Here is a 22,738-nt window from a genome sequence, read left to right as displayed (position 1 = left end):
GCTGGAAATGACTCTGCTGAGCCATCTTCCAACAGCCGGTTCCATGTAATTCCTTGCATGCCTTCTGAAGGTGTCATACTGAAATATCTGGAGTTGCATGGCCTTGCACAGCTTTAAAGAAAAGGCAAATAAGAGGCATTTTAGACCAGTTTAGTCCATCACTAGCAAGATTCACATGTTTGAAATGGTAAAATGCTTACCTTTTCCAGTTGGATGAAGGAGGTCCCTAGCCTGACGAGCCAGACCCACATTAAAATGTAGGGTCTGGGCACTCACCGTTCGCAGTGCTCAGTCCGAGGGGCGGGATAATCGGTTGTCTTTCAAATACCCTCTGCACGCAATAGGACAGCGCTACAACTCATGAGTCCCATGCATTTCCCACCAGCGGAGCTAGTTGGCTAGTTCAAACTTTTGCCAACTTAAAAAAAAGCTTAACTTGTGTCACGCTGTTCACCAACAGCAACATCCAACTTCTTTGTTTTCAAGTAGCATTCACGCCGAACCGTTGTAACTCTGCAATCAATCATTATGTTAAGCCTGTCTACCGACACAATGTGATTGACCTTATCGAAGTTTAATTTTTCCAGCTCGCAAGCCAACGGAGAGTTGCTACACTACCCTGGCAGCAAATTACATTTGCTGCCGCTAGGGTGCGTCTGGTTTTCTAGGCTAACCTTTTGTAGAACTGTCCAAAAAAGACAGCCACCCCCTAGGGCTGGGATAAGCGATTCTTTTTTAAATGATTAATCTAGCGATTGTTTTTTCGATGCATTGATTAATCTAACGATTCATTTTTTTCAGTCGATTCGATTTTTCGATTTCGATTCGATTATCGATTATCTCCCCATTAATTGACTAATAGCAATTTATACATGTTGATTTACATATCTGAATGAAAAAAACATGAATTCCTTAACATTGCAATAATATATGTTTATTGATCTTAGAATTCCAAAATAAAAGACTATACAAGTGCAAAGTAATGCATTCTTAGTCAGAGGTAGCATTCAATAAAGTTCAGTAGTGTATAGGTCTAATTGAGTGCCTGTCACTTTAAGACATTCGTGAGGGAACCCTTGCAATTGTAACACTTTTGTACACAGTTAAAAGACGGCTGATGTGTGGAATGTTTTCTACATAGTTAAAATAAAGGTTCATACTTCTCCTTGGGACAAGCACTTTTGAGTCTTGGAAAACACTTTACCATTTACATTGGGATTTTGCAAACATTCAGTGTCAGTCAATAAAATGAGCCCTGCATGAGTAACGAAATTGACAAGCAGCTGTAAGTAAGCATGCTAAACTCGACATCCAAACAGTATTCTAACGTTAGCTTTGAGATACTGCTTGATTGCATAATTTAATTTTTGTTTAGTCTCCTCAATGTACTATGTTGTGATAAGACCTTAGCAGAGTTAACTTTAATGCAGCAGTTTTGAACAAATTTGCGCAGCATGGTCACGATTTAATAGCAATTTAGCCCGCCGTGTTCTATGCAATGCTTCTATGTGGCAACAACAATCCTTCAACAATCTTGAATATTTGCAGAGGAGGGGCAGCGGGCTCGTTACGAGAGAGAGCGGGCGGGGCAAGGAAAGGCTGCGTGCGTAAAAAGCGCAGCTCAATTAAAGGATTTTATCTTATCTTTAATTTAATAGGCCGGTTTTGATTTCGTGACGCCCCACCACAGATTAGTCAATGTATGGGAAACACTGAAGGTGTAAAATTAAAAATATTTGCCGGCACGCGTTATGCTTGACGAATCGACGCGGATATTTTGCGTCAACGTATTTTTTGCGTTGACGTCATCGATTACGTCGACACGTTGTCCCAGCCCTACATCATGTCATATGTTTCAATACATTCATATATTTTGGAATTCATATTACTGTAAGTTCATGCCTTTTTAATAATTCATATTCTGTGACCTGCATAATTACTAATAGTTTATTTTTTTTTAACTATTAGGCTACACTTCTCTTTAATGTCATTATATTGTATTGGTGATGTGTCGGGCTAATTGAGTGCTTGTCACTTTAGGGATGTGAGAGCAGCCTAACTACATTTCTGAGTGGATCAGAATGCTTGCATCTCACTGTTTTCAGCTACGAGTGGAAATAACTTTTTGCATAGTGCATTAGAATATGTGGATGCAATTCGGAATGTTTCTATGTCATTACTTAAAATAAGTTTTATATAAATAACTCGAATGAAATATTTTTTGGATCATAGAAGAGATAATTGTCTTGCAATGTTATTAATTTCTATGATTTTAGTAAGGACTACACAAACTACAAGCAAACTTGACATGAGCTAACAATGATATATCCCGATGTAAATGTTTGGCAATGGGTTGCATAGCCTACTCAAATGTCAGTAAACCAAGTAGGCCTACATGAACTAGCCTAGGTAGGTTAGCAACACCAGGTAGAGAGATGCAAGTAAGCAGATCATTAATACTTTAATTTACATCAAAACTGCATAGGAACGAACAAGTTATGCAACGGTCTCTGGTGTCTGCAGAAATGAGTGTGGCATCTGGTTCAATATTCTGTGCGAGGGATTGATGTGCGACTGGCTGGGGCACCTGCACCGTACGCCGGCGACCCGGGTTCGATTCCCGCCCCGTGGTCCTTTCTGGATCCCACCCGACTCTCTCTCCCACTCGCTTCCTGTCATTCTTCACTGTCCTGTCATTAAAGGCAAAAAAAAAAGGTCACCTAGAATTTGCGGAGATTGGGTGAATTTGCGTTAATTGTTACGATCGCAACATCGCGAATTCCTGGAGTGACTGATTGAGGTAGACTACAGATACTGTATGTGGTGTGTCCTATCTGTTTTAGAGCACTGTGGTCTGTTTGAGATTGTATTTAGAAATGTGACAATCAACTGTTGTACAACGGAAGATGGAGGAAGGCATCATATCAACATATGTCTATATACATTGTCTGTGAGCCCACACTACCCGGTGGCAGGATACTGAATTGATGAGCGTGGCAGGGGAGAGACTGTGTACAAATGGAATACGTTGCTGCAGTGACATGGCAGAGTGGGTGGAGTGAAATGGCAATTTGGGTTTGTCAAATGATGTACAGGTTTCCTTAATTTCCTTCGAGATCAATAACAGATCTCTATCTATCTATCTATCTATCTATCTATCTATCTATCTATCTATATGAAATTATTTATGTCACGCTTTTGAGAATGTGTTCGATGGAGCTGTGTTCGATTCAGGAGCAATACTGAGAACAAGGGGGTAATCACATGGATAAGGGACTATGTTTCTAAGGCTAGAAATAAGGCAGACTTGGCTTATCACTCATGCTTGGATTTGATGTATCAAGGATTTAACAACACGAGACTTAAAGCTGCAGTTGGCAAGTCTGACAGATTGAGGGGACTCTCATGCCCCTTCCCTACCACCAAGCACCCTCTCATCGAGTTTGTGCTCGTCAGTGCGCACCAGACTGCACCAGACTGTGATTGACAGTCAGATCTCACACAGCCCTGCTCTGATTGGACCAGAAGAACCGGGAGCTGTGGATTTTTGCAAAACAAATAACAGGCTCTAGGTGGAGGTAGAAGTGCGGGTTTTTTTCTAAAACCGGCTGATTTATGTTTTTCTGTCGGAGCATAGTGTCGGTTTCAGTGAATATGATCAAAAAAATCTTGCCAACTGCAGCTTTAACAATATATGCATCTGTGGATTTTGTTTTCTTGTTTTGCTACAAGCTACAGTCAGTCAGACTCTTTAAGCATAACACCACGGAACATGAAGAAAGTCCTGTGTTGTCAACACAGGATTTTCTCCATACAGTATATTTTTTAATATACTTTACTTTTGACAGAACATGTAGCCAGACTCGAAATAGAAAGTTGACACAGCTGTGCACCTCAATGTCAGATTGGAGCTTGCCACTATAAGTAAGTCTCAGGCAGCATGTTTCCTCTGCTAAAAATAGACACCATTCCCCTATATGCAGGATTTTTTCTATTCATGTCATATTTATAGATGGATGGAAGAGAAAGGAGCATTGCTTCCAGGTTTCTGGTCCCTGTTTAACGTTGTAGAAGGACACAATGATGTGACATGACACATGAACTTTACTGACAAAAACATGTTGACAGGATAGCCCTCTAGGTTAGTAATTGTTCTAATTCCTACTGCTGCAGCCCTTATGATTGGGTCACATGAACTTTTAGTGGATATTAGTTAATGTTTTTTAACAAACAGAACAGACATGATTTGCTTAGGTTATCTCATACCATTCATACAGGCTAGCTCTATTGTATGCCTATCTATATAACTGTCTGGAATAATCATTTTAATCAATAGCAAACTATATATCACTACACAAGATCTATATATCACCCAAAATGTTTTGCCAAGAAATGGGTTAACTGTGTGTGTGTGTGTATGTGTGTGTGAGAGAGAGAGAGAGAGAGAGAGAGGTAGGGGTGGAGTGGAGCAGTGAGTGTGCTGCTCCAAAATCCCTTTATGATTAATTGAAATGCATTTCTTACATACGGTTCCTTTAAACAAAACATTGAAGGATATAACTGATATGTACTCTGTTGGTCTGCTTAGTTTGACAGTGAATCCTTTTGAAAGGAACTTCAGCTTCAGACTTTCTCTTGGGAAGCTGTTAGGCCTATCTTCGCTAATGTCATTGCCACACACACAAGTGGGGGCAGAATTTTGTCATGAGTGACATGCATTGGTTGATTTGGTTACAAAGTCACAGGTTAGGTTATTGTAATGATGCTATTCATAAATAATGAGCTGTAAAGTAAACTTAGACTTCGAAAAACACATTTTTAAAGGATAACGACTAATTATCGTTATCGTCAAAATCACAAAAAATATCGAGATATTATTATTTGTCCTTATTAGACGGCTCTTCATAATGCTGCAGAATGCTCCATTCACTTAAATAGGCCTTCCCAACGTTCGGTGGTCTGCTAATTCTCAGACCGTTGCTAAGTATAACAGACTGCTGTCAAGGAAAATGGGTTTTGTGCTTCTAATTCCTGTATTTCATATTACTACGCAAGGACTGGAACTTCATTCAAAAGTGAAAGCAGACGGTTGATCAGCTGTGTTCTAAAGAATGTTTGATTCAAGTTCAGCGAACTATTTGTTTCTCAGCAAAAGCCACCATGAAACGGTAACAAATAGGCTATAGCCTAGGCTATGTAGGCTAAAGAGTCATATCGTGGGGAGTTTATTGTTTCGTTTTGGCAAGTAGCCGTGTAATAAGCGGGGTCCGGTTCGCCCTGTCAGGACCTATTTCCCGATAATGACCGGCGTTCTATACATTATCCCTTACATATCGCCCACCCCTAGTGCACACGCACTGACGATCACAAACTCGATGGGAGGGTGCTCGGTGGCAGTGGAAGAGGGGCATGAGAGTTCTAAACATTCAACATTTTTGCTAAATCCTCTCAATCTGCAAGACTTGCTGACTGCAGCTTCAAGCAAGATTGCCAATGTATCCTGAATCATCTGCTTGGACATGAGCAAAAGTTATCTAGGGGAGAACCGGCACAATTGTAACACTTTTTTATTTTTCCAATTCAAACTCGATTTACACAAAGACGATAGACTTGAGAGTTGTGAAATTTGACCAGAACAGAGTCGTACATGTCTACTCCATCAAAGTTGAAACAAAAGTCCAAATGTATGACTGTTAAAGCTAATTTATTGCATTATTGATTAGCCATTGCAGACCATATTACGGTGTTATGCTAGCTCACAATAACCTTTAAATATGCTTATTTTGGCCATATCCACTTGATAAAACCAGTAAATATAGTTGATAAACTGCTTATTTCTTACATGTCTGAAGCATTTGGTCCACAGTGATATTTCAAGTTGCTGTGTTAACTTTAATTGGGTGATGGCGGCACAAAAATCATAATCCATAACTCTCAATAGAATGCGCGATAAAATCAGTTCATTTTGCCATAGAGACTGGTGTTACAACTGACCCGCACAGGTCATGTTTTTATTTTCATTTAATTGCATGTGCTGTGACTACATAAATCAAATGGGACTCATGTTAACTTGAAACAGAGGGACTGAAGATATGAATGACATGTGATTGAAGTCCACACGCTCAAATTTCACAAAGCAAACTTAAACAAACAGTTGCGGTTAAAAATAAATAAAAAATTGCGATGCTTGAATTTTGCACCTTTTTGCTTAATATCTCTGGTCGTATTTATAGTAGACCATTCATATTTGGATGGCTGTAAGATTATACATAATTACATGATATGTGTCTGTTTACGTTTCCGTAGCTACACCAAACACTGTTACATTTGTACCGCTGTTACAATTGTACCAATTCTCCCCTACTGTACCGTGGACTGAATTAGTGCATATTGATAAAATCGACCTTGATCTGCATCTTATAAGGCTGTGTAGGGGTCCTTAAATTTATTGGACAAGAACCTAGAAAGTCCTTGAAAAGTCCTTGAATTTGACATTGAGGAAAGAGTGGGAACCCTGTTATATTTTATGAATGGTCATTTGTTGCTATATAATTACTACTATTATATGGAAACTGTTAATAAAGTGTTCAAAATCTACAAACTAACTTCTTCCTAGTCCCAGAATGTAACAATGTTTACATGGAGAGGTTTTTCTCAGTCAGATTGAAATCATTCCGATTGATGACATTGGGTGAACTGTTTACTGTACATGTCATAATAATCTAATCCAATCAGGTTTTATATAGTTGCACTGTTCAATGCTGAGAAATAACTGACTGCAAAACGGACAATATAATTAGCCTTTTTTGACAAGAATTTACAAGAAACCCTCTTTTTTCTCAAAGTGAAAACAGTTTTCTGCAAAGTAATTATAATACATTATTACACACACACACACACACACACACAGCTGTGTGAAACAAACTGTCTTATTTCACCTTAATAAGCCACATAAAGTTTAGTAGTACCATTTTTTTTTCTTTCATGAAAGTTACCACATGCATAAATTGTCTCACTGAAAGGGAACACATCCTTGGTTAGCTTAATATTGGAGTACTCCTGGAAGCTTGTGTCTTAGTTTTTGCCTGTGCATTTTCTCTAGACAAGTGTGAAAGAAGGCTTACTGTTGAAGCAGACAAGCTCTTTCCAACGCTGGAAAAAACGTTACTTCAAACTGCGAGGGAGGACACTGTATTATGCCAAGGATGCCAAGGTATGGTTTGTTGTTTTAAAGTATGGTTTTGAAGCCTGAATTATTCCAGATTACCTGCTGTAATCTAGAAGTCTGGATAGTCTAGATCATCAATTGTATGCTGTATGAGAAGCCAATGGCTACAGGCAATACAAATCTGGGAAAAGGGATCCAATTGTAAAACATGTGAAACTTGGGAAAAAAAATTGTGAAACTTGGGTATTTTGTACAGACTGCTGTGTGACTATTGTGTGCCACTCCCTTCAGCAAACGGGTAAAGGGTTTAAAATGTAAATTGTCAGCTGCATTAACATCTATGAGGGTAAATAGCTAACGTGAATATGTTACATCTTAACCAAGCAACTGATGTTACTGAACTGGTTAGATACAGTAACATTAGCTATTTTGTTCGACTAGCAATGGCCTACTGTATTCAAACTGACAGACCAGTAATCTGTAATTTTCTGTCATAGCCTACTATGTGCAGCGTAAACAGGAAGTTGATCGGCCAGCATAAGCGAATCCCTAATGGAGTCAAGCATAGAGGCTATTGTTACTACCAATTACTAATGCTTGTATTGTTAGCGGAGTCCTGCACAGGTCCAATTTTTTTAAATCCGCACCCGCCCGTACCCATCATGTTTAAAACCACATTCGACCCGTTTTCCGACAACTGAGCGAGTTCCGCACCCGACCCGGCCCGCATTAAATAAAACCAACACCCAACCCACACCCGAGTTAAAATCTACCACATTTAAGAAAAGGTTTCTTGCCAGGTCATAGGCTACAGAGGTAACTAGCCTAGTTACACGACCATTAACACTGCAGATCCAACTTCAAGGCCTATCCTACATGATGAAAAGTATGCTACCACAATGCAACATTCCGAGTGATAACATTTTACCACTCTAAAAGCAGATGTGGCTATAATACGCAATTGCCTAATTTAGGCTTCAAACACCACCCTGCACATCACTAAACATGTCACCTGAGGGTACCAGTCACCTGAGGGTACCTGAACCTGTGCAGGACTCTGGCATATACAATAGGGATGTAACAATGTGCCGTGAATTGGCTAAAAATCGCTATGCAATTTTTAAACAGAGTAAGCCGTAATCTGCTTTTGATTTCATTTGTTCGGCATCTGACGTCTGTACGTGTTCAGTTGTTGGTTGGTTGTTTAGACGGAACAAGAGAATTTTGAAATGGGTGCACCGCCCAGCTTTAAGTCAGCAGTGTACAGAGCCCGGGTAGGGTCAGGGTGGGGATTTATTTAGAGCAATAGTTTTGCGTTCCCTCGCAATACTTTTCTGTTCCCTCGCAATGTTTTTGCATTCCCTCACAATAACTTTCCCTCGCATTAAAGTTTGTGTTCCCTCAGTAGCCTATGGTGCAGTAAATGGAAGCTCTTGATAGCACATATGTCACTAACATCTATGAAAATGTTTATGGAATAAAACTAGACAGGATGAGGAAACAGACAGGAGGAGGAAACAGACAGGAGGAAACACTGAAGAAGAAAGTTAATGTTTTTGCAATAAACTAGTCTACATCAACACAATATGTGGAGTGAAACTGGACGTGCCCTAATAACCTCTGACTAGTATTATTTGTATAGTATATGATTGGTATTGCTGCTTTCTGTTAAACTGCGAAGATGTGAGCACCAGCCAGCGGATGCCATGTAGGCCTATAGCCTGATGCACCCAGACAATATTGTGTGCCTCTCCTAATTCTGAAGCAGTGGCCACCGCTACAAAATGAAGAGGAAGAAATGTAATGTTTTTGAAATAAACTAGTCTACATCGACACAATATGTGGAGTGAAACTGGACGGGCCCCTCTAACTAGTTCTCTTGCGTCTGTCACTGACAGTAGAATGCATCGGGAATAACACATTGGAAGGAAAAACACTGTTCTCTGCGCAGCAGCAGTTTGTGATGTTTACTGAGTGTAGGCTAATCTTAAGTCATGTCATGTATGAAAACTAGTATTGCTAGGCAATACTACAATGAAATGTACTGGCAATACTGGTGACGGCGGCCATGCATTAGTGGCATACAGTATGTGCTATCAATGACACATACTTCCATTTACTGCACCATAGACTACTTTACAGTGTATGTCAACAATATAGCGAAAACTACGGGTACAGTTTTCACAAAAATTGGTGGAAAGGTGTAGCACAGGCTAATGACAACCCATTCATGTTTAGAGCAGATCCAACTCAAAGGGAACTTCAAAGTATTTTTCATGTAGTAGGCTCGCCAACTCGCTTGTAGGTTGATAAAAATAGGCTGTATTGTGAGGGAACACAAACTTTATTGCGAGGAAATGCAAAAAGTTATTGCAAGGGAAAGCAAAAGTTATTGTGAGGGAATGCAAAAGTAAAACCATTGCCAGGGAGGGAACGCAAAAGTATTGCGAGGGACCGCAAAAGTATGGCGAGGGAATGAAAAACTTTTGCTCTTCCCCACCCTGACCCTTCCCGGGCTCTGTATCAGTGTGATAGCATTTTGGTTTACGTGTGTTTACACATGAAAACAGTGAGAAAATCAGTGTGCAAATATTGTAAGAGGCAGATGACCTACACAAGTAGCATAACCAACATGTTGTAGCATATCAACCGGCACCACAGTGAACTCAATTTGCCAGTGCCTCAGCAAAATAAGTTAATCTGCTTCCAGGTAGACCGGTGTGACACTATCAATATTTTCTATGAATACTGTCTTTGTAGCTTATGCTGTTGATATCTGTTATGAACCATTTCACTTTGATAATACATGATTCCAAATATAAAGACATATGCACCAATCAAATAGATTGAATGGATTTTGATAAAAATAACTATTATTTCCCTTTGTGCACATAATATCATTGTGACTGCTACAGACAGAGCTGTAATTTGGAGAAATACCTGTCCATTGCTGGCATGCTGCCAATCATCGGGCCTGCAGGTGTTTAGCTCTTCCAATCATTTCTGCCTTTCTCACATGACTTCTGTAAGAGGGCACAAAATGCACTTTAGGAAGAAAGTGGTTTGCGAAGGTTTTAGCGGGTCTTAAACATTTAGGACAGAGCAGTGGTAAATATTGCGAGAAACTGCTATTAATCTGGCTCCATAAAATTAATATTACCAAAGTAGTTTATCAGCTAATAGCAGAGTAGTGACATGGCACAAGCGAAGAGATATATGAATGGTGGTGAATTAACAGTTTATTAACCAGTAAACCATAAACTTAAATCTAACCAATGTCACTTAAAGCAACACCAAAGTTTCTTTTATACCTTAAAATAATGTTTCCAGAATTGTGGTTCATCAACTCGTAGCAGGGTGAACGGCACTTCTGCATTCGTTTTGCGGCCCTCTATCGGCAAGTTTGCCAGATTGGGTAGCGAATCTGTAGTTCGAATGAGACATAAGAAACTATAAATTTGACGTGCTTCTGATGTCGCAATACATCATACTTTCATAAAATCATGCTCTAGCTTGTCTGTGGACATTGTTATTTCCAAAGCCGGTGCTGGATAAACAAATAATGTGCGTGCGACGTTAGGCTATGGTAAGGTAAATTATTTACGACAGCAGTAATGGACAATTCTGCTTCCAACAAGTAAACCCAAAAGTAAGGAGAATGAGAGGGAGAGAAAGAAAGCATGAGAGAGTCAGAGAGAGAGGCCAGAGAAATGGCCTCTCCAGCAGGGCAATGCAGAGAGCAAAGAGCCAAGAGCAAAAGAGAAGAGAGGCTGCCAAGTCTGTCACTTGTATGTTATAGATCAAATTACATATCAAATAGAAATGTACATGGAGACACTATTCACATCTGAAGACCTTTTGAATCATCACGGGTATTCTCTTATCACGATAGCAGGAGGTCATGAGTGTCCCTGTAGAGTGGGAATTTACTTTACTGTCCTACAACTAAGACTCTTGTACTTCTCACAAAGAGACCATTAACATGATACCAAACATGACTAGATTATCACTTCTCATTTGACAAATACATAAAATAAACCTTTAGTTGAGGTAAGGTCTTCAAGGATCTAGGGGGTAGAAATGTTGAGGGGACACTGCAGGGGGAGACAATGGGGCCTCACTTCAAACACATACACAAACAGAGGTACAATGATTAGAAAGGCTTTTATCAATATCAGAAATCTTTCCACTGCTTTAGGTATGCAAAGGCCAGCCTTACACTTCCAGCCAGCAGCAGCACAGTGTGATGCATTACACTTTACCACGGCTGCTTTGTTATTTCCAATGTGCAAAATCAAGACTTTGTGCACATGTGCCAATTGTTCAGATGAGCGACTAAGTGCTATGATTGGGGTGATATTATGCATGTCGGCACACCCTGGGAACTCGACAGAGGCAGAGAGGGGACTAGTGTGGCTGTGTGGGGGCTTATAGGTGTTGGGGAATTTGTGACTCAAACCTTATTGTTGAGCCAGGTGACTGTGCACGCCGGTGACCAGAAAAGTGAACATGAGCATAAGGGGTAGCCTCGCTCAGACCAGGGACAATGGGCCGGGGCTGAGTCTGGTGTTCGCGGTCCTCTTGAACATGTGGCTGGGTGGGTGAAGGTGGTGGGGGAGGACGGAGTGGCTCACACCGATGTTGTTGTGGGTGAAGCAGTAAGTCATGACAACGTGAGTCACCGACTGCGTGACTTCTGAGCTGCGGTGGTCATCGGTGACAAGACATGTGACATAAGAGCTCTTTGTGGCAACATTGAGTGGAGAGCAGCAGCAGTGTCTTTCTTGGTGGCTTCCTGCTTAGCTCTCAGTGTAGCGATACCTTGGCCGAACAGACTATTGGGTGAGACTGGACTGGACCAATCTTTGTTGGGGAGGTCAGTCAAGGTCAGCAATAGATGCAGGGACTTGGCTATTAGAAAGCCCAGTGCACAGCCTTGAGCCATGGCTGAACATTTCACAACTTTTAGGCTTTTAAGTTGAACGCCTTCCTGGGCTTGGTGAGGTCCTTGGCACTGAGAGCCGTGTGGTGTAGAGCGCCCTTTAGGACTGACAGATGGCTGAATATGTCTTCCTCGACTTCAGGGAGGAGAAGCCCAGGCTGTGGAGAGCGAGGCAAACGCTGCAAAGCCTTGCACCTGAGCTTGAACCAAGTAGGGGCGGTCCCAGGAATGGTGAATCTCTTGAGGGAGCTCTGGCAGGTCTGGCAGGGGGCAGTTGTTCTTGGGGGTTTGGTGCTGAAGAACAAACTGTCCAGTCTTGAGTCTGCTGGCTGTTCAGGAGTGGGCCACAGAATATTTAGGGTTGCGATCCATGAGCACACTGCAAAAAAAAAAAAAAAATGTAATGTTGTGTTATTAATCTTATATTAAGATAAAAAAAATAAAATAAATATATATATATATATATATATATATATATATATATATATATATATATATTTGGTATTGTTTTTAGTATGAAGAGACTTATCTAACACCCTCTCAAAAGATCATTTTGACTTCATTTAAGAAGGATTGTTGTTGCCACTTAGAACCATTGCATAGAAGACGATGGGCTAAATTGCTATTAGCATTGTGACAATGCTGCGCAAATTTGTTCAAAACTGCTGCATTAAAATTAACTCTGCTATAAGGTCTTATCACAACATAGTACATTGAGGAGACTAAACTAAGTCAAGTTATGCAATCAAGCAGTATCTCAAAGCTAACGTTAGAATACTGTTTGGATGTCCAGTTTAGCATGCATACTTACAGTGGGCAGTGCTTCGACTTGGCCAGCTTCCCTCGCGGTCCGCGCGCGGGATCACGCGGCATCACGCGACTTTAATTTGTATTTTTCCAGTGACGCTGCAACGACGCTGCAACAACCGGCAGAGGTCTCAAGTGAGCAGGGTGTCTCGTAAAAAGAAATGGAGCTGGAAAACCCTACACAGACTTCACTACAGACTTTAGCAGACTGGTTTAGAAATAATTTAATAGCCAGAAATATGCCTGCCCTGCCCTAATAAAGAAATATTTGGTTAACAGCGAGTGAATCCCGTTTGCAGTCGTAGAAGAAACGCAGGACAAATTAAACATTCTGGTTTTCTCCGAGTGCAACTATGATAGACAGACATCATTTGGACAAAATATAGAGCATATTAACCTCCGTTGCTCAGCCAAATGCCTTCCTGTTACGTCCTGTTATCACGGAGTTACAGGCGATAAACTATTTTTGATGGTCACAAGTTTACTTCATTAGCGTTTATTTCTTTGATTATTAAAGAGTGTTTTTCATTTAAAGGCTTGACTTTGTGCTTATTCAGAAGAGCATTTAGTGCTCTCCCCAATCCCAGACGATCACATTGCATGTTTGTTTGTAATGGATGCAACCGCGAGATACGCTTGTCATAGGCGCCGATACCATGGGTGCTCCGTCTCTCGGGCACCCACTGAAAACATCGAGCACCCACGTGTGCCAGCTTACAGTCCTGGCTAAATTTACATTCATTTAAAATCAAACATCGCAGTTTATGTTAAATTCAGCATCTCTCATAATGTGATTGGATATGTTGCTGTCAATTCCCTACTTCATATACTAACCACCAATGAGAGCATCTCTCGTATGAAAATTCCTGACACTTCCCACCTGAAGAATTAACGCAAGGCTTTGTCGGGTCTTCAGTCCCGAATGTTTAAAATGTATATAGCCCTGAATATCATAGAACCTCATAGAACATCTATAACATAGCCTAGGTGGTCGCAACTCACAAAAGTAAAGCAGACAGAAAGAACTCACGCAAATCTAGCCTACAACACGCAGACAGCTTTATGCGCAGGGGAGAGAGCGCGCGCGCACTGTGCTTTATGATTGTTGCCTTCTGATGGTATTTTGCTAATTCACTGAACTGCATTAGGTGACACAAATGGTATTGCCTTTATCTTATAACTCCTTGTCTGAGCGACTACCAGGCCTATGGTTTTTAAAAGTCAGATGTTCCCTGACAAAGACATTCGAAAATTAAGAATGTTTATTGACTTGAAAAATACACAAATTTTTGCAAACTCCCTTCATTCAACCCTTGAAGAAATCGCGGTCTGGTGCGCTATGTAGATCGTTTCTCGTACCATTTCATTTCTCAGAATTTAGGTCTACTAGGCCTACAATAACGTCATCACCAAATACATCTTTTATTTTTAGTTGATCAACCACAAAGAGTAGCATAGGCCTACTGTGCACAGTGCACTGACGACTGTAGCAGCCCAAGGTAACCAGTTGTAGATGAGAGGCAACCCCTTGTTTCAGATAGCCTGGACAACATGTTACCTGGGTGTTGCCTACGTTATTAATTAATGGTAGCCTACAATAGTTAATTGATTCACGTAACATATTAGTTGGCTCAAAGAGTAGGGAATCAGGATGGAGAGAGTCACGCGTGTGTTGCTTTTGCGGGATCGAATCCAGTTTAATGCTAGTTTTCAAAACATTTTTTACATGTCTTTTGTCCGAGTGGCTGTAATGTAGTCGAGCGCTCATGGCGTATGAAAAGCGACTTCAAACCGCCTAAAACAACTTGTTTGTGAATGTCTGACAACTGCTGCAGCGCATGCACGCGCAAGGAAACCAGTAGGTGGAGAAACCAGAAGGCACACAACACCGGAACGATTTTAAGGCTATTTCGCATAGGCTACTCAATGGTGCTATTTCACACGCATTATAGCGACCCCCACTCACCGGGGTTAGCTGGAAGGTGTTAATAGACGATTGGCGTAGCCTACAGTGGACTAGGGCTGTCAAAATTGCTCAAAAATGACGTTCGAATATCCCCTCTAAAATAAACACATGTATTCGAATATATTGGAATATCTAGGCTACATTATTTGCGCATGTCAGTGACGCGCATCATGTCATCTGTTTTTAACTTTTTGTATGGTTATTGCTTGATAGGGGGGATCCCAAGCAGCTTTCAGCCATAAGGCATTTCCTAATTCACCCGACACTGATATTCAAAATGTTGAAACTATTTCGGCAAGTTGTTCCCAAGGGTCTATGAATTGTTAATCCGGCCCTGCCCCCAACGAACGCAACTTTCCACCTCTGAGACAGCTGAAAAGAAGTCTAGAGGACTCCTAACTCACTAAGACCTACTTACTGTAGGCTGCGCAAACCACAGGCCTTTTTTTGGGCAAGCCTGCATTCGAGGCAGGCCTTCTGTTGAAGAATTTAATATAAATCCTGCGCTAACAGTAATCCTCCTACCCCCCGCTACCACAGCTGTGGATAGTGTGGCATGCTCACGCTTTATGTCTCCTTCTTGCAAACTAGGCCTATAGCCCAACCATTTACGTCTTCAAAAAATAACAACTTGCCAGATATGCCTTCATATCTTTGGGCTTCATTCAGCATTTTGTTCTTCCACTGGAAATGACTCTTCTACATTTGCTGCCTGCTGCATCCTTTCTGTTTGTATTGTTTAGAAAATGTTTGACGTCTTGAGTTAATGCATTAAACATTGTTTGCTGGTAACCAGCCACAAATAGCCTACAGATTCTTGCGTGCGTACATTCTCTATTCTCTCTCAAATTGACTTTTAATTTATGTATTTTCTGCCTTGGGCATTTAAAAATATGGATGTATGGTGGTTAGAAGTGCAAATATCAATTAGAAACCTAAATATATTTATAATTATTAATTTGCAAACAAATAACTGGCGTCAGTGACGTCTTTGACATGAAGATCCCTGGAACTATGCTTCTACTAGCATTCTACCACAGGTCGAGAGGTGTAGTTGTAACTACACAACTTTACGATAGTGGTTGCGAACGTTCGTTGCTACTATGGTTTTGGGAAACACTAACGTAGTGTAACGATGCATTGGACTATGTAAGTTCCAAATATGAATGTAATTCTGCGGCATAAAGCAGATGTATTTGTTTATTGTACAGAAAAATAAAAATGACGTCAAGCAGTCAATTGACTACATTGCCGTCAAGAAGTAGGGCAAATTAATTTACGAAACCACAAAGAGAAACGTGGGTCATAATTGTCTAAGCCTCTATAGCGTAGCCTGTTAAAAACGTCGCAGAATCCTACCCAAGGCTACAGATTAATTCTGAACAGTTATTTCTCTACTGGCTCAATTATCACACCACTGTTTTGATTTGCGTAGTTGCGTTAACCCAACACTGACAATAATGTAGACAGCAAATTTCGATTTCCGTTACCACCGTGTAGTCAAGCCTTAAGAGTGTGTCCATGAGAGGACCAGGCGGGGGTGACACATGCTACGTCACCGATTTTGATGAAACTTGGACAGTTTGAAGGGTCCACCTAAAAACTCAAAAAGCCAAAATAGTACAAAATTTGAAACAACCCAGGGGGAGTTAGACCCCCGTCCTTGTTTTAGGCCAAAAAACCTCAAAAAAAGGCCCAAAATTGCATAAAATGTTGACATCCCTCCTGCTGTCAGATTTAAACACAGCAAAGTAACAATCCATGCCATCAAAGGTCCATCCAAGGTTAGTTTAAAACTGGAGTTACAAGGCGTAAGGTGTGACTGGTGTCAGTCCAGGACTGCACGTGTCCACTATGTCACATGCTTTTTGGCGAATACCCAAAAAATAGCAATATTCAGACCTGAATATCTCCAATGAGCAACCTCCTTTTTTCAAAATTCTTTCTGCACATGAAAGGGCCATCTGTGGACTTCATAAATCAAAAGAAAAATGCTCGGCCTTTTTATTATTTTTTTCGTGGTATAGTGTGATCCAGCCAGTGATTTCAAATACATATCTACTTCAATGATTGGTTGAAAATAATGCTTAGGTCATTTATAGTGGACAAATGGAGATATATTATCATCAATCATGTCTGCTGATCAAATCCAAGCTACATTTAATGTCCTGAGTGTAATATATTCCTTAAGGTAGCTCAAAATGACATCATCGGGTGACATACACCAGTATACCCGTAGGTCTAATTTTTGCAAATGTGATATCTCCAACATATCTCAGGGCTAGAAACAGTCACTTGGACTCAAATAATAACTTGTAAGATTTTGATAGTCAAAGGTCAAAGGTCAAGGTCACTGTGACCTTATGTACATCCCATTGTGGTGAATAAACCTCTAAAAATCCCTGACATAATTGCAAATGTGATACAAACATTCACACTGGCCCTTTCTGAAACCAATCCCTACCAACATCCCTAAGTTACGATGTGCACTCAGGAGGCAATCACCCTTACAGCTAAGTCGAGTTCTCCATGTAAATGGGAAAATGTCACTTTTGTCACTTTTGGGTGCTATAGGCTAGTTGGAACTGCTCACCTCAATGAACTATGATAAGCTATGCTAACAGTGGGTGCTTCAGACTGAGGTACTGCACACACACAGATGAGAAGGGTATGTATCATCTTATCTAACTCTGGCAGAGACAATAAGATAATTTCCCAAAATGTTGGCGTGTTCCTTTAACACTTGGTTAGGAGTGCAAGTGGCTAGGGAGAGAGTGTAGCTAGTTTCGGAAAGGGCCTTTCACTCACAGATAACAAATTAATTTGAATTTGATGGTCAAAGGTCATAGGTCAGGGTCATTGTGACCTCACATTCTTGTGAGGAATGCCTATAGGAAGTTTTTTTTTCTTTCAAATTTGGCACACACAGTCACTTACACTCAAAGATGAACTGATTAGATTTGAGTGGTCAATGTTACTGTGACCTCTCAAAAAACAACATGGGCCTACTGTATTTTTACACCTTGAACACAATATCCTGGAAACACCTTGAGGGAGTTACTGTATTTCAAATTTAGCACAACTTAGGCCCTGTACACACATAACCAGATATTTTATGTTTGGGTCTTTCGTCCACACATAAACGGTGTTTTAGCCCACACAGATATTTTTTTTAAAACCTTCTAAAGAGAATGCTGGTTTACTTGGATCTGTGGACATCCAAAATGGAGATTTTTACAAACAAGTATATACGTATATATACTCTTTTGATCCCGTGAGGGAAATTTGGTCTCTGCATTTATCCCAATCCGTGAATTAGTGAAACACACACACAGCACACAGTGAACACACATAACAGTGAGGTGAAGCACACACTAATCCCGGTGCAGTGAGCTGCCTGCTACAGCGGCGCTCGGGGAGCAGTGAGGGGTTAGGTGTCTTGCTCAAGGGCACTTCAGCCGCTCCTACTGGTCAGGGTTCGAACCGGCAACCCTTCGGTTACAAGGCCGAAGCACTAACCAGTAGGCCACGGCTGCCCCCGTGGACATGGACATAATGATTACTATGGATGGGTATTGGGTGTTCGTATATAGCAAGTCAGTCAGTACTCTCCTGGGCTTTACTTGTTTTGTAGCCTACTGTACCTCGATGTCCATCCATCGTAAAAACATGTCTGTAGACCAGGGGTGGGCAACTAATTTCCCCAAGGGGCCACATGACAAACTGGGACTGTTGAGGAGGGCCGTACTCAAAATACCGAACTCAAGTCTGAACTCAATTCTGTTCAATTCTATTCTGTTCTTGTATAACATTAAGTAAATCATATGGTTTTGTTTACTAGTCGTAAGAACAGATGAAAATGTGAGGGAGACAAAGGAAAAACAGCAATATTTAATCTATGTCCAGTATTTAATCCTCATTCTCGAAAATTATTTTTTGACATTGACATTTTTTTCAGTTTTCAAAGACTGATATAAAAAAGTACTACAATATCTATATAATTAGGCTAGGTCATGAAAATGTGAAGGAGTCAGTAGCCTACAACCGATAGGCCTGTACCATTGCATCAACACTCAGCAATATTTCATCATTAAAGCATTACCATCATTAAATTAACTCTATGCAGAATTAGACTACGAAAATGTGGAGCAGACAATAGTAGGCTGTCATTAGTTAATCAACATGCACAAAGATAAACTATTTAAAAAATGTAGGCTATGTTTTGTCAACTGTGATTGGTGAACTCGCTCTGTGTGTTGAGCCGGCTGCTTCAAGCAACCTGTGGGTAGTAGCATCATACTAGTTCGCTAACATAAGCTTTGCAAATAAACTCAGACATATTTTGGTTACAATTACGGGGTTATCCGATTGTAAACTGTCTATCTGCCAGTAACGTTTTGAAATGAACACTTCGTATCGCCAACGAGCAGCAGTAGGAGTTCGTTCTAACAACCTTTGCGGTGGTGAGCGACGCAGACATAAGAGACACAAAACTTTGAAAGGTTTACGCCGACGTAAAGGCAACTGCATTGTGTCGACGCAGAAGCATAAATTCTATTCACCAGCACATCAGTGAGGGTGTTTACGTCGTATGCATCCACGCACAAATGTATGGGCGTACAAATAGCAGTCGCTTTGAAAATAAAAACAACGATATTGATTTGCATGCATTATCTCTATGCTAGGCTCTTGACTATTGTTCTTTCACGGACCTTACGCGGGCCGGTCAGGGAAAGCCCACGGGCCGGATGTGGCCCACGGGCCGTATGTTGCCCATGTATGCTGTAGACCCTGCTTATTAGTACAAGTTGTTTTAAAGCAGAGACTCTGATATGGTATAACCACCTAGCTTCATGTTAGGGTCCCACAAGGAAATCTGTCTGAAACATTGAAAACATGATAATGTACATTACTTGTGAATCTGTTTCCATTGCATGCCACATGACCAGTGGTTAAAGTGGGATTTGGCAGGTGGGGGAACCCTAAAATCCAGTGTCGGTGCAACGGGGGAAAATGAGTCACCGTTGGACAACATATTTAGTATCGTGGTGTAAGCAATACTTTTTGGACAATAATTGATAGCTTCTTGGTCACCTCTGTACACACGGAAATTAACTCCCCAATTATTTTAAAAATTAATCGCGCTGTATCGTTGGTATGAAAGAATATATTTATTATTAAATTATCTGAGGTGGCGGAACTGCGTTCCTCCCACTTTAATTCCTGCATATGACCGCTTTGTTGGGCTAAAGGAACAGTGCTAATGGAGTAATGCCAAGCTAGATTAACATTTTCCAATGTTAAAACCATTTATCACATGAAAAATAACAATGTTATTATCATGTGATAATAACAATAATAACAATACTCTGTGTTTCCAGGATATCATGTTGAAGTTGTAAACATATTTTTTAGTGAATAGTGAAATAGTTCACAAATATAATCAGCCACAAAACTTCTGTTAGACTTTTTTTGAGGACGAACACTGAAAGGAGCTGTAACAAATATTGGAGGCTGCTGAAAAGGCAAGCCAATGGCTATGGCACTCACATGCTATTTGGGGTCATGTTGTAACCTGAATTGACTCTGAGACGCTGCTGCTGTGTTTCTGGAGTGGTAGTTGTTGGTGCCTACATCAAGGGCTTGCGTGTCGGCTGTGTATGTTGTTGATCAGATCATAAGTGTCCACAGTAATGAAGAGGAATGACTGGAGAATTTATGATATTGCTTGGTATGTTGGTATGTTGCTGATCGGATCATAAATAGCCATAGCAACAAACAGGAATGACTGAAGAATTTGTGACAATGGTTGGTAGTTGGTATCTAAATATTTGTTGGTATTTGTTGGTGTCTGCATCAAAGGCTTGCGGTTTGACTGGGTATGTTAATGATCAGATAATAAACCACCAAAGCAATGAAGAGGATTGACTGAAGAATGTGTAGGTATTTGTGGGTGCCCACATCAAGGGCTTACAGTTGGTCTGGTTATGTTGCTGATTGGATCAGAAACTGTGGGAGCAAAGAAGAGGAATGACCAAAGACTTTGGTGGTACTTCTTGGTGCCCTCATCAAGGGTTGGTGTTTTGTTTGTTGTATAGTTGCTGATGGGATCATAAATGGCAACAGCAAAAAAGATGATTAACTGAAGAATTTGTTGGTATTTGTGGGTGCCCACATCAAGGGACTGCAGTTTGCTTGGCTGTGTTGCTGATCGGATCATAAACGGCCACAGCAAAGAAGACAAATTACCAAAAAATGTGTCGGTATTGGTTGGTAGACAACCTATCATGAGTGTGGAGGGAGCTGGGTCTGAGATGCCAGATACCACTGTTGAGCCTTCTGGAGGTCACCGATGAATGACAAAGACAAAAGTGCAAGTGAATATTTGTACCAAATTTGAAAAAACATCCCTACAGGCATTTTTGATATATACTTTTCTCAAGAATGCAAGGTCCTTGACCTCGACCTTTGACCACCAGATTCAAAAATGTGTTATCTGTGAGTCAAAGTGAATATTTGTATCACATATGAAATTATGTCAGGGATTTTTTGAGATTTATCCACCACAAAGGGATATACAAAAGGTCACAGTGACCTTGACCTTTGACCCTTGGGTACCAAAATGTTACAAGTTATTATTTGAATCCAAGTGACTGTTTCTAGCCCTGAGATATGTTGGAGATATCACATTTGCAAATATTGGACCTACGGGTATACTGGTGTATGTCACCCAATGATGTCATTTTGAGCTACCTTAAAGAATATATTGCACTTAGGACATTAAAATCTAGCTTGGATTTGATCAGTAGACATGATTGATGATAATATATCTCCATTTGTCCACCATAAATGACCTAAACATTATGTTTCAACCAATCATTGAAATAGATATGTATTTGAAATCACTGGCTGGATCACACTATTTAGGCGGTTACGGCGACAAAAATAATAAAAAGGCCGAGCATTTTTCTTTTGATTTATGAAGTCCACAGATGGCCCTTTCATGTGCAGAAAGAATTTTGAAAAAAGGAGGTTGCTCATCGGAGATATTCAGGTCTGAATATTGCTATTTTTTGGGTATTCGCCAAAAGGCATGTGACATAGTGGACACGTGCAGTCCTGGACTGACACCAGTCACACCTTACGCCTTGTAACTCCAGTTTTAAACTAACCTTGGATGGACCTTTGATGGCATGGATTGTTACTTTGCTGTGTTTAAATCTGACAGCAGGAGGGATGTCAACATTTTATGCAATTTTGGGCCTTTTTTTGAGTTTTTTTGGCCTAAAACAAGGACGGGGGCCTAACTCCCCCTGGGTTGTTTCAAATTTTGTACTATTTTGGCTTTTTGAGTTTTTAGGTGGACCCTTCAAACTGTCCAAGTTTCATCAAAATCGGTGACGTAGCATGTGTCACCCCCGCCTGGTCCTCTCATGGACACACTCTTAAGCCATACCCAAGTAGCCTAAATCGAGGTAAATCGAGCTTTTTCAGAAGGGGCGGCAGGCAGAGCGATGTACAGTGGCAGAGCGACGCACAGTGGCTGAAAGTGGTACTAAAGCTTCACGCAGCTTCACGCCACATAATGCGCGACTGAAGTGGCCATTTGAAAGCGATGCCCACTGTACAGCTGCTTGTCAATTTCGTTACTCATGCAGGGCTCATTTTATTGACTCTGACACTGAATGTTTGCAAAATCCCGATGTAAATGGAAAAGTGTTTTCCAAGACTCAAAAGTGCTTGTCCCAAGGAGAAGTAGGCCTACGAACCTTTATTTTTAACTACATAGAAAACGTTATGCATCCACACATCAGCAGCCTTTTAACTGTGTTACAATTGCAAGGGTTCCCTCACG

At 40.7% G+C, this 22,738-nt stretch overlaps 1 protein-coding gene across 1 annotated transcript in view; it reads left to right on the top strand.

Moving 5' to 3' along the window:
* dgkh (diacylglycerol kinase, eta) overlaps nt 1–22,738 on the top strand; it is a 205,358-nt gene that overhangs the window by 18,972 nt on the left and 163,648 nt on the right. Inside the window, exon 3 of the mRNA XM_076264201.1 lies at nt 7,103–7,213. Coding sequence (XP_076120316.1) covers nt 7,103–7,213 — 111 coding nt within the window. The remainder of the gene's footprint in view (nt 1–7,102; nt 7,214–22,738) is intronic.

The sequence above is a fragment of the Alosa pseudoharengus genome, unplaced genomic scaffold (assembly GCF_046254945.1).
Source record: "Alosa pseudoharengus isolate Yale_2024_CS ecotype anadromous, Long Island Sound unplaced genomic scaffold, YU_APseudo_1.1 YU_APseudo_1.1_scf_3, whole genome shotgun sequence".
NCBI classification, from domain to species: Eukaryota; Metazoa; Chordata; class Actinopteri; order Clupeiformes; family Clupeidae; genus Alosa; species Alosa pseudoharengus.
This window is presented reverse-complemented; position numbering and strand designations above follow the sequence as displayed.